Here is a 12,547-nt window from a genome sequence, read left to right as displayed (position 1 = left end):
GCTTTAAGAGAAGTGCAGAAGTTGAGCCTTGAAAACATTAACATTTTAAATACAATTGTAATTTTTAACATGTTGGGAGCATTTCACCTTGGTTCATAGGCTTATAGCCTACCATTGACAGGAGTTTATTAAAATTTATAGTGAAGTTAGAAATGGTTGTGCTCCCATCATGATGTCAATCCCACTATTAAAATAAGAAGCAAGTCAATTTTCATGTGCACATTATATATGGCCTGTTTTATTTCCATGAATGAAACAACATTATAGTGTATTAATTCTAACACAAGGTGTGATTGTACGGCATACATCGTGAATTCGCGTATTTGAATATATTAGCATGTGTGATAATGAAGAAAAAGGAGGTTTGGTGACATGAAATATTTGCCTAGTATCACACAAATTGGGAAAGTGGGGAAGCTGGGATTGATCCCAGAATTTCTGGTTTCACACCGTGAAACTCAGTCACCAGATGGCTATATTTTAATTTCCCTCATGTTTTACAACAAAGGTCACTGTTTTGTCTTTATAGTTTACATTAAGATTAGAGTTTGAGTGGCAGGCAGATTTTACAGTAGCTAAGTAGCTTTGAAGCAAAGCAGTACCATTTAGGAGCAACTGGGTGATGTCTGCTAGGAGGCAGTGAGACAATAGGTTTTACCATAGATAAACTTTTCCAAAAAATGTTATGGAAAATAGCTTGTGCAAGTTATATGTAATGTAAGTGTTGTACCATGGGAAGCCCACTTCTATTGTGCTATGCAGCCATAGGAAAGAAAAATATCTGGAAAATCCAAAGAAGTTCCCATAATAAGGGCCTCTGTTGCCTGCAGAGTTGGGGATGTATTTGCTGACATGTATGCTTGGCTTTTTTTTAAAAAGATGATGGTGCTTCCTTTCATTGTAGTGCTCATTTTTATGCCCAGACAATATCGCTAAAGGATTTTTCCCTCAATAACAAAATGAACCATGTCAACATTGGGTGATGCCAAGCTTTCAAAGCTAGGATGTGGTTACATTCATGCAGTGTCCTGAGTAGGCATATCTTTGAAGGCTAAAAGTTGGCTCATGGGATCTGGAACCCGCAGGAGTGAAGGTCGGGCGTAAATTCAGTCATAGACATGTTTTCTTTTTCAATCTGCAATCTAGAAGTAATGTAATAGGAGTTTTCATCAGGCATCCCTTTAAATGTGTACATTTTGTTGTTTAATGTCCCCTAGAAGTTCGTTCAAAACCAAGGTCTCTTTACTGGAATCTACAACTTCTATGAAAAAACATCCATTGCCATACTTTGTCAAGGGTGTGATGCTGGTTGGTGTGCAAGGATGAAATTACATTTCATCTTAATGCCAAAAGAGAGAAAATGCCACTGGCTAATGTAAGGGTCATAGAGTGGAGTAACATGCTGAAAGACAACATGGTTGATGTAAGGTGGTTTGAAGTTTTTGAGCACTAAGTACTATGGATCTATAATAATGCTATATACAGATAAGGCTGTTTTTAAATAGAATGAGATTATGGAGTCTAATTTTCAAGGTTTCTTTCTTAAAAGTGACCAGTGGCGGTTGCCATGTATTTAGATTGGGGGGGACGGGCAAAATACATGTAGCATTCAAATAATAATAATTAAAAAAAAGAAAATGGCACTTACCTTCCTCACTTGCAATAAACGTCCTCCTCGCTCCGGTGTCTTCTCTCCTTGAAGCTCTGGACCCAGTAAAGTACACTACTCAGTCCTGGTGCTGCTTTCATGCTGTTAAGCAGCATGAGAGAAGTGTCAGGATTGGAGGGAGTGGCCTCAGCATTCTTAAGAGCACTGGAGGCATGTGCTTTCTCTAACTCAGCTTGGTTAGAGAAGTTTAAAATGCCCATGTCAAACTGGCTGTTGCAAGATTGCTGGCCAAAGGGACATGCGCACTTTAAGCATAAGTGCAGAGCTCCCTGCTGCCACTCAGCAGCAATTGCCCTGCCCCGTCCTGAAACTCGGTTCAGGATGGGTTGTTGAAAAATAAAATGATGATAAATAAACTTTATTACCATTTTATTTTTCAGCTGCTCTGGTGCATTTTTACAGTGGGGTGACGCTCCACCGCTTTCATGGAGGTGCCGCTCCTAAAAGTGACGATACTATACATTACTCCACATAATGTAAACATTCAAAATGTCCTTCATGTGCCTAGCACAGAAGCAATCTATCCACATGTAAAATTCAAAAGATAATATTAAATGCAACCTTTTTTTATAAAAAAAAAGGACAAATGAAATACTCAAAAGATACCAAAAATGCATCTGTATAATTATGCTCATCTGCACACCAAGAAAATCGCAATCAAATTAAATATGTGCTTCTGGCCACGCCCCTTAGCACCACCCATAGCCCACCCCCAAGCCCCACCCCTAGCCCACAACTCAATTTGGTGAGTACCTGCACTTATTTTTTTCCATTTAAAGCACTGGTGTGCACTGATACTGCCAAGGCAGTACACAGTGAAACGGTTAGAGGGTGGTAAGTGTGCAAGCCTATGATGCTTTTACCACTGACACCAGTATGGCATCAGTAACGTGATGTGTGTGAGGGAAGCTTGGCCCGGTCCTGTTGATGCACAGCTGGGCGTACAAGTTACTAAACTTGAGAGTAAATGTGCGTGTGTAGCTTTCCGTTGCCTGTATTGTACTCATTGTGGGTGTGCATAGAGGGCTGCATTGTTGCTGCCCATACTATATGTATTTGTGCGTATGTGGAAGGAAGCTTTCAGAAGGATGGAGAAGCTATACCTACACTGCATCTGTGAAGGAGGTGCACTGCTGCTGCACAGATCATATGTGTGCATGTGTATCTCTGTGTGTGTGTGTCTTGCCACACCTCTTGCCACTTACCCAGGTCACAGTGCTAGGAAAAATATTTCAGTGTATTATTTCACGCTGGGTTGATGAAGAGGAGTGCAGCTGCGTCTGTTCATACAGCTACTACATTCGAAACCAAAACACAAAGGTAAAAGACATTATCATTTACAGCTCTACTAGCTCTAACTCTCACAAATGTGAGACCTATTGCATTGCAAATGCTTGTTAACCATTGCTGCCTTGCTTTAAAAGGTGTGGCTTATTACAAATCTCGCATTTGAACTACTGCTTAATGACAGCTACTCTCTGGCATGTGTGCAGTTTCTGCCAGCAGCACCAAATGGAGCACTCAGGCTGATAATCTAACTGTGACATAGAGGCAAGTCTTGACTCACAGTTTTATTGAAGTCTTTGTTGGCACTGTGTGCAAATGGGGGCGGAGGGGAATGTAACACTGGGGTCAGGGATTTTGAGCCTACAGGTTTGGTTTTATTGAAGGTATGGTGACAACTCACTCAAAAAACATTTAAATGATACATTTTAACTTAGACTCGGAGGGATTCAGCTACTCTCCCTCTCCTTAATGGTTCTTAAGCTGTGCAACACATATGTTGTTTCGTTGCTAGACAAGAAAATCCCAGTTCCATAATTTTCAGACAGTAATTAACTCGTGGAATAGTGAAATAAAAGCTATTATAAAATACATTGATAAAATGAGGATTATGGCAAATAAACATTGTCTTTTTAACACACTTTCCTCATTAAGACATTTGCCAATTTCTGAAGTCTGTGAATACAAAAGGTTTCATGCTTGAAAGTAACTGTTATGGTCACATCATAAAGTTGTCATAAGTTACTTATAATGACATTTCGCAGTAGCTGGTTAGTTCACCGACGTATTATCATACAAATCGTACATATTGGCTTAGCTTAGAACAGAAGATGACACACGTTTCTACAGTTGCGATATATTGCTGCATAAATGAGGAATATGGATGGGAAATTGTCTGTTTCAAAAGCTATTGAAAGGGAATCAAATATAAGAAAACATTAAGGAAAATACTTCTCATGTCACATCCAAAGGTATTCCTTATTTACAAAAGTGATCCATCATAACTATGACAGAGTAACAAATATTCAGTGATATGGGTTGGAAGTGTAGGTCACTGGGAGTGATCGGAGTGACTGGGAGTGATGGGTCAAGTTCAGTTGATGTTAATCATTCTTACAACACATCAGAGCTCCATCGGCCCTTTATGAAAATATCCCTGGTTTTATGGCGTACCCGGATCAGAGTAGATTTGTGCTTATTTCTAGTGTTGAAAGTTTCATCTTGATTTTGTTGTGTACCCGTAGTGTCCTCAAAAAAGTCCTGTTACCACTACCCTAACCCTCATTAATGTAAATATTGGATGATGCCCATTACCGATGGACACCATTTTTATGTATGCTAGATCTATCAAAATGATCTCACCTGGTCCAAGTTGACCAGTTAATCATGCTAACAGTGTATTGCTTAGGGCACCTGTGTGCTCTCTTTTTCAGTTTTATACATGTAAATTATAATAAAATTCATCTAGATCTTAGACATTCCTGACAGTGATTGGTGGCATGTAGGATTTCTCTGTGATGATGCCTCAAGGGTTGCTCACTGGTGGTCTCTTCCTGACCATATTCACAGCGGTCTTTGCATACTGCCTTGAGCTTCTTTCTGAGGTTTTCCCTGGAATGCCTTCAGCATTTGGTCTCTCCTTGGATCTTTATAGCTTTATCAATGTGTGCAGAACTTTCTCTTTAATTAGCGACCAAGAGCAGCATCTGAGACTAAACTGGGACAGTCTGGTATGCCAGTAAAGTAGTATATTTTTACTTTTTCAAATATAGCTAACCTTTTCCTATTTACAACCTTTTTTCATAATGCTGTGATTACCTTTTAGTTGTTGCACCATTCTAGCAGCTGCTCTGTATTGGTTTACTTTGCCAAAGTGCTATATGAAGGATCCTTGGTTGCCTCTGTCCTCTATTTTCAATGAATTAGCGGTGTCATTTGAGGTGGTTTCATGCATGAATAAATGAGGGCAAACTATTGTTAATTTCCAGGTGCTGATTTCTTGCCATTTTTTCCATGAATTGTCTTAATTCTTCTTTATAGGCCCTTATATCCGATATTACAGGTGACTTCCTAATGTTTCTTGTAGTGAGTTCCATAGCTGTGCAGCTTGAACTCTGAAGGATTCTCCACCAAATGTTGGGTGTTTAAATTGTGGCACTTTCATTCAGCCAGATCTTTAACCATTGTTGATCAAAAAGAATTAACAAATATGAAAGTACGCCTTTTTGCTATACCCGGGGTCGTAACCCGAAGCCATTAAACAGGACTACTGTGGTGACATGGTCATGCTTTCTTTGGTCAAGCATTGGGCACAATGCAATATTCCTAATATTCTGAAGTCATTTCTTAGAATCCAGTTTGGTGAATGTGACTGAAGTTACAACTGAGTTATGTAGTGGAATGGTAGCTGGAGTATGAACAATTTCATTAATTTATGCAGTTCAAAGTTGTGCAGTTAATCTGCACTGATATAGGGAATTAAACCACTCAAAGCACACCAGAGTTAAATATTTTTTACCGCTAGGCATGGTGTGGGTTGTTCCAAAGCTAGCTTCCTAAAGTGCATACAAGCTTGAGTGAGCAGTATTTACGAAGCTGTATGTAGCCAAACACTTGAAGTTGATGAAATCCCAATCTCACCCAAAGTCAGAAACTGTGACCTGTACCTGATCTTGGGACTGTTCCTGCAACAGGTCCTCGTTGCAGTCCATGTCTTGTGGGAAGTTAAAGTGGAAGCACAAAAAGGCCAAGTGGGATTTGTTCCCGTCTCACCATACTCCGCCTGAGAAGTTGCAAGGAGATCAGGGTGTCTTTCTGTTTGGATCCTGGTCCCCTACTGAAGAGCAGATTCTGCAATTGAGTGTCCAGGGTCATCACAACAGATTGATGACCTTAAAGAGGCAATGTTCTGCCTCTTTGGCACTCTTCAAGCTCCTTCTGGCATGAACTATTCTCAGGTTTCCCTCCAACGACACAGCCGACTTTCTGTCTGACACCAAAATCCATGCAGTGTCTTTGACATCGATGCCGTTGGAAGACTTTGTTCCTGTAGTCTCTTCTTACTCTGACCAAGTTTGTCTTGGTCCCCCCCACCAAGGTAACTTCTGATGCCCTGACCAAGTCCAATCCGGCTCGGAGAGAACCATGTCCGTCAAGCAACTTTTTGGTTTTGACTCTGATCAGTGTCAAGCTAGTCTTAGGTGATGACAGTGGAGATGATAGGGACAGGTTTCTCTCAAACTATGACAATGACAACCTGTACAGTGGCTTACAGGTGGCCAGTGGGTTGGACACTTCCCCAGACACTGGGTTCTATTCTCCCCCTGGGCCATCAACTGAAGAGAGAGCCTTCCTTCATGTGGTGATGAGAAAGGCAGCAGAGATATGAGACTTAAAGTTATCAACTATTGAAGTCAAAATTGATGTCTTAACGAGGTTACGACCTGGACAAACTTCCTCTAAACCCTTACTTTCAGACAATGAAGCCCTGACTGACACTCTTATGGACACCTGATCTAAACCATGTTTCTGTCCTCCTCTGAACAGGCAGGTTGCCAGTGGCAATGAACTGGCGCCAGACAACCCTAATTGTTTTTTTTTGTCGCAGCTCCCCTACACCAGAACGGTTAGTGGTTCAGGTTTCACCAGTAGGATGAGCCCCCACTTATTCAGTATGATTCTCCTGGAAGTTTGGTCCAACCTGTCTCATACCATCCAGAATTGTCAAGATGCTGCAAAGTACGTTCTCCAGTCTGGGCTGGTCACTACTGACTGCTTGGGCAGAAAAGTTGGCACTACCATGTTGCTTTGGTGTTATGCTTTGATGAGATCCACGGGCTTCTCAGTTGATGTGCAAGCATCTTTAATATATATGCCATTCAGCAGGTTTCATTATTTAATAAGAATGCCATTTCCGTGTTAGAATGCTTTAGAGAAAGCTGTGCCACATTGTGTTCCTAAACCCTTTACACCCTGTGAGACATTATCCCCAACAGTGTCTCCCCTTTTGAGGCTACTCCAGGGGCTTGGCGTGGCAGCAATGACAAAGCCCACTGCCCCGCCACTGGCACCCAAGTCCTTTTTTTGGTTGTGTGGATGGTAGAGATTAAGCAGAAGATGCCCAGGCCATCAGGGAGCAAATGCTTCCCAGTACCCTGTCCCTGGTGCACCAGTCTCCAAGCTGCTTAAGTTTGCCCTTAATGACACAAGACTATACTGTGGGGGGCAGGATCAGACATTTCCACCAAGGAAGGCAATAATATCTTAAAGGTAGTGCCTTTTAGACCTGTGACATGTGGCACTAACATCAGCTCATCTTTTAGAGGAGCACCTTCCCATCTTGTTCCAAGAAGGTCTGGCTCTTTTTCCCAGATGAGTCATAGAGAGGGCTCCAGCCTCAGAAATTGGGACTGAATTGTACTTCTGTTATTTCCTCGTTTTCAAGAAGAACAGAGGTCTTTGTCTCATTTTAGATCTCCACCCCCAGAAGGCTTTCTTGTGGATGAACCAGTTCAAGATACTCAATCTGGCCCCGGTTCTGTCTGCCCTGAATCAAGGTGACGGGATGGTGGCTTTAAACCTGAAAGAGGCCTGCTTTGTGCCAATCCTGCTGTCCCACAGATGCTACTTGCGGTTCAAGGTGTCCCAGTGGCATTTTTAATTTGCCATGCTCCCCTTCAGGCTCACCTGTGCTCCTCGGGTGTTCACGAAAGCGATGGTTGTGGTTTCAGTGCACCTCCAGATGTTGGGTATTCCAATTTTCACTTAACTTAGTGACTGGCTGTTGAAGGCGGATTCACCACAGTCAGTTGTAGACCAGCTTCAGACAACAGTAAACCTCCTGACATTCCTGGGTTTCACTTTCAGCATGTTGAAGTCGCAACTGACTCCTTCACAAAGGCTTCCCTTATTTAGAGCCATCTTGGATATGGTGCAGTTTCAAACCTGCCCTCCACCAAAATTAGTGCAGGACATATGGGCTATGATCCCTTTGTTTCAGCCTCACTCCTGCCTCTCGGTGAGAGTGGCTCTCAGGCTTGGCTCTGAGGCTTCTTGGCACCTTGAATCCTGCAGTGTAATCTGAAGTCTCTTTCAGCCCGCTACCATGGGAAACCGGGGTGATTCCATCCAGGTTTTGGTGGCTACTGCAAAAGACCTGCACTGGTGGCTAAACCACAATTGGATCAGTGACAGACACGTCTCCTTAACTCTCAGAGAGCTGATGGGGGCGACAGATGCATGACTGCTGGGATGGGAAGATCATCTGGGAGAGATGGATGTCTGCAGAGTTCAGAGGACTCCAGTCTATGGTGGAGACCCATCACCACATCAGCCTGTTGTAATTGCTGACATTTGCCTGTTGCTAAAAGCATTCCTACTACCAAAGGGAGGCTGGTTCAGGTTCTTTCGGACATCACCGCTGCTATGTGGTACTGCAACTACCAGGGCGGGTGGGATCCTGTAGGCACTTTGTCTCTGGAATTAGCTGGTATTTCAGGACATTTCCCTGGTCGTGAACCACCAGGCAAGATTTTTTAACACCAGACCTAACTCAGCCAGCAGCGCCTGGGGATCACAATTGGTGTTTACGTCCCGAAGTGGCTGAGGGCATTTAACAGCAAAGGGTAGAACCCTGACTCAGACTTTTTGCCACCATAAAGAACATGCAATGTGAAAACTTTTGCACTTTGGAGTTTCAGGCAAGGCTGTCTCGAAGACGCATTCCAGATATAGTGGAGCAAGGAACTGTATAGCTTTTTTGCTGCTGCTCAAGTTCTGAAGATTAGGAATGACCGTGCCCAAGTCATCCTAAAGGCCTCACATTGGACATGGAGAGTGTGTCCTCAGGCTACATCTTTGGTTAGGCCTCCTAACACTGCAACAGGTGGGGTCCTGCACCTGAACCTGCATAATCTGTGCCTCAGTGCGTGGACATTTAGCAACAGCAGGTGACTGCATTCTTCCAAAGTTATGGATGTCATCCTGGCTACCAGCATCTGTCTCGAAATTCTCTGTACGCTGGACCCTGGGACAAGTTGTAGCCTGATGTCATTCGCTCTGAATGTCCTATTGTATACTTTATCTCTGGTCCAGCATTGACTTGCATTGGGCACGTTAAAGGTTATCTGCTGGCCCTTTCAGCTTTTTTATGTTTACTGGTATATCGCTCTTGTTCAAATCACCAATTGTGATGAGGTTCCTAAAAGCTTTGACTCATTTGTTTCCTTCAAAACCCTTAATGATACATCATGGGATCTTAATTTGGTCCTTTTCTCATACGCACACCATTCAAATTGATGCGCAGCTTTCCACTATGTCTCCTGATGCTGAAGATCATTCTCCTGGTTGTGGTAATATCAGCTCACTGCGTGAGTGAACTTCAAGCTCTCTATGTGCAGCATACCTAACGCCCCTTTTTACCAGATGAACTGGTGCTGCGAACCAGGGTGGCCTTTTTCCCAAAAGTCATAACTGCTTTTCAGGTCCATTATTCTCCCAACGTTCTTGTCTCCATGTCACCCCTTAATAGAGGAAGAGTGACTCCATTGTCTGGATCCCAAAAGTGCTTTAGGTTTTTACATTGATCGTACCACAGACCATCGGGTGGACGTGCAGCTCTCTGTTGGGTTCTCGGGCCAAAGAAAGGCAAGGCAGTGCAGAAAAGTACTCTCACGGTGGATAGTACTCTGCATTAAGATCTGCTACACACTAGCCAAAAAGCAGCTTCTAGAGGGATTGCAGCATCCATTCCACCAGTGCAAAGTCTGCTGCTTGTCATTCTACTACTTGTCACTGGCACACAGTGCGCCTATCCTTGACATATGTCAGGCTGCAACAGAACACATTCATGAAGCACTACATCCTTGACAGCCAAATCCAACCAGATACGCATTACGCCTGTTCGTCCTGCAGGACATTTTGGTCTTAGCCATTCTGCCCGCACCATCTTGGGGAAGGTACTGCTTTGGTTTTTATTATACTGGTGAGCAATCTGTGGTTAGAAGTATCCATGAAAAGAACACGTTGTTTGCCTTCAATAATGCTTTTTCTGGTGGATACCCCAGCCCAGTGGTCCTCGGTCTTTTTAATGCCTCACCCCATGGTAAAAAATAATAATCTGGCCACGCTCCAAATTTTTCACAATTATTCTCTTACATTGCTAGTGTTTAAATATGTCTAGACTTATTTAAATATTGCAGTTCTGATGGTGGTTTAAAATGCAATCAAATACATGATGCCAAACAAACTAGTCTGATCAGGCCGGCCTTACTGACCTGTTAAAGTATCCACTGTGTGATTATTAGAAGTGGGGCTCCTGAAGAGTATTTAGAGTCCCTTCCCTTTTGACACATACTCCTAGCTTGGATATAAAGGACAAAATATGCTTTTGATGGCTATTATAGGATGGTTTACTGCTGCTCATTTTTTTCAGCTTAAAAGAAAGTCTTGTTAACCGCATAATGCCTCTTTTGGCGTGGGCCTGGCAGGTCCAGTCTGTCACCTGGGTATAATCTAAAGATGAGTAAAATAAGGTTAGAGTACCCACCAGAAAGAGTGTCAGTAAAGGTAAGTAACTTGTTCACTTGGGGTAGAGTAGACCTATCACTTATATCTAACTTTATAATGTTAACACTTTGTTTTCCTATAACATAGTACGATTGATTACAGTTTCTTACAAAATACTGTATTTTAATAGTAAATAGATAATATTTTTTTTTGTGTAAGATGACATTGGTGCCCATATGAATGTCGGAAGAACCTATAAAAATTTGAATAGAAGCAAAGAAGCTGAGGATTCCTATCTTATTGCCAAGTCACTGATGCCGCAGGTAATCCATTTTTCATGTGAGACATTGAGTGCTTGCATGCCTTGAAGCTGATCTTACTTTAATTTCTGTTTGTGGCCCCTATAGAAAAGGATAATGCATTGACGTTTGTTTTATTTAACATTTTTATTCAATGTTCAGGATGAAGTATCATGTCAATGTCACTCGTATTGGTAAAATAAAAAAGCAAACTAATATAGTTGGTCAAGCTTACACCATCCTTCAATTTACCTCTTTAGAACCCTTGTGACTGATCAAGTGGCTGTAGTTGTGTATTGAAAACATGCGATGATAATTTGGGTATAACTGTCCCTCTGTTCAGACAATCGAACAAATAACTTCTAAATCTTGTCCATGAACAAATTGTTCATGTTGAATCGCAATAGGCTAATTATTATTAATCGAATAATTATATAAAATGCGCAGTTTAATATAACCACATAAAAAATGTAATTCACTGCATAATATTCACCCTGGTATATTTGCATTAAAGGGATTTTTGACTTGTGTTACCCGATGTATGAGTGGGTAATCCTAAACATATTAGCAGCATTACTTGTATTTTTTAATTCACGCAGAGAGCACCCTCACATAAAGAGTGTGATCACTTGCGCAGAAGAGTGTATGTTAATGATTGCCTGAAAAAAGATGCTATCAGTAGCCTCGCTTAGAAGTTGTTTCCAGACCGTCCTGTTCTAGTTTCATGGCACCTTTGTGTCTATGACGGAGAAGGCCCAATACTACAGCCCCTCCCCCCAAAAACAGGGTTTTAAAAAATCGCACACAAAACCTTACAGCAGTTTCTGCACAAGGCAGTTTCGTTTTTAATGAAAGTGCACCAGTGAATCTTGTTACAGTAACCATAGTCTCTCATAAAAAAGTATAAAACAGTACAATATGTATACCACAAACAAAGATCATGATGTAAGCTGAAAATCACAAAACGTAAACTTCATGTTAAGTTGACAGTGCCATTTTTTGGGGCATTAATGTGGTACTTTGCTCTTCCTTCGATTACCTTGAAAACCACAACCTTCCTCCAGGAGTCTTTTTGAGTATCCTCCATCTGCATGTGGAACTTCTCAGTTGCAAGAGGTTAGTAGTGAGCAGTGATACGATCAGGCTTTGAAGGATACCGCAGTTTAGATTGAAAGCATGGGGGTGTAGCTCATTCTTATTAACTTAGAACAGGTAGTGGGGAATTAATAAGGCTGTGGCTGTTGTTTTTCACACACACGACTACTCATGCCAAAGACCCAGCAGAATCGAATGAGTTTCCTGGGGACAAGCTATCAATAGAACACGGGTTGCTTTTCTTTGCTTAAATGTGTTTCGGGACCAAAGGTAGTCGAAACCCTGGATAAAAAAAAAAATTCCACTACTGTTCATGGTTGGATCGTATTCGACATCCGAATTTGGTTCTCCAGTACAGTACAACAAGGTGCATTTTCTGGTTCTCTGGTGAGACAGGGTTCAACCTTAACTTTTTCAGTTAGTCACGCTGGCTAGTAGGGCAATCATTGTTTACCATAAGAAAGGTTGAAAATACATAGATTCTCACACAATAGTTTATCGGTAACCACGGGTACTGATTCGTTTTATGGTCCACACCAAATTTATTTTGGAATATACTGCTTCTCGGAGCTTGCTTGAGACCGATTGAGCTCGGGTTGGACAAGATTTATAGGGCACAACGCAAACTAAATCGATTAACATTTTAAGCGCGTGCTTTTTTCATCCTTGTAAAGATAAAGGCTCTTGGTTGTAT

General features: G+C 41.9%; 1 protein-coding gene across 3 annotated transcripts in view; it reads left to right on the top strand.

Annotated features, from left to right (window-relative positions):
* Positions 1-12,547, top strand: part of TMTC3 (transmembrane O-mannosyltransferase targeting cadherins 3) — a 504,535-nt gene that overhangs the window by 346,960 nt on the left and 145,028 nt on the right. For all 3 annotated transcript variants that reach the window (XM_069229615.1, XM_069229614.1, XM_069229616.1), the window contains one exon: positions 10,679-10,782. In XM_069229615.1, the coding sequence (XP_069085716.1) occupies positions 10,679-10,782 (104 nt within the window). The remainder of the gene's footprint in view (positions 1-10,678; positions 10,783-12,547) is intronic.

Source organism: Pleurodeles waltl, chromosome 4_1 (genome assembly GCF_031143425.1).
Source record: "Pleurodeles waltl isolate 20211129_DDA chromosome 4_1, aPleWal1.hap1.20221129, whole genome shotgun sequence".
Classification (NCBI taxonomy): Eukaryota; Metazoa; Chordata; class Amphibia; order Caudata; family Salamandridae; genus Pleurodeles; species Pleurodeles waltl.
Note: the sequence above shows the minus strand (reverse complement) of the source record. Positions and strands in the feature narration are given on the sequence as shown.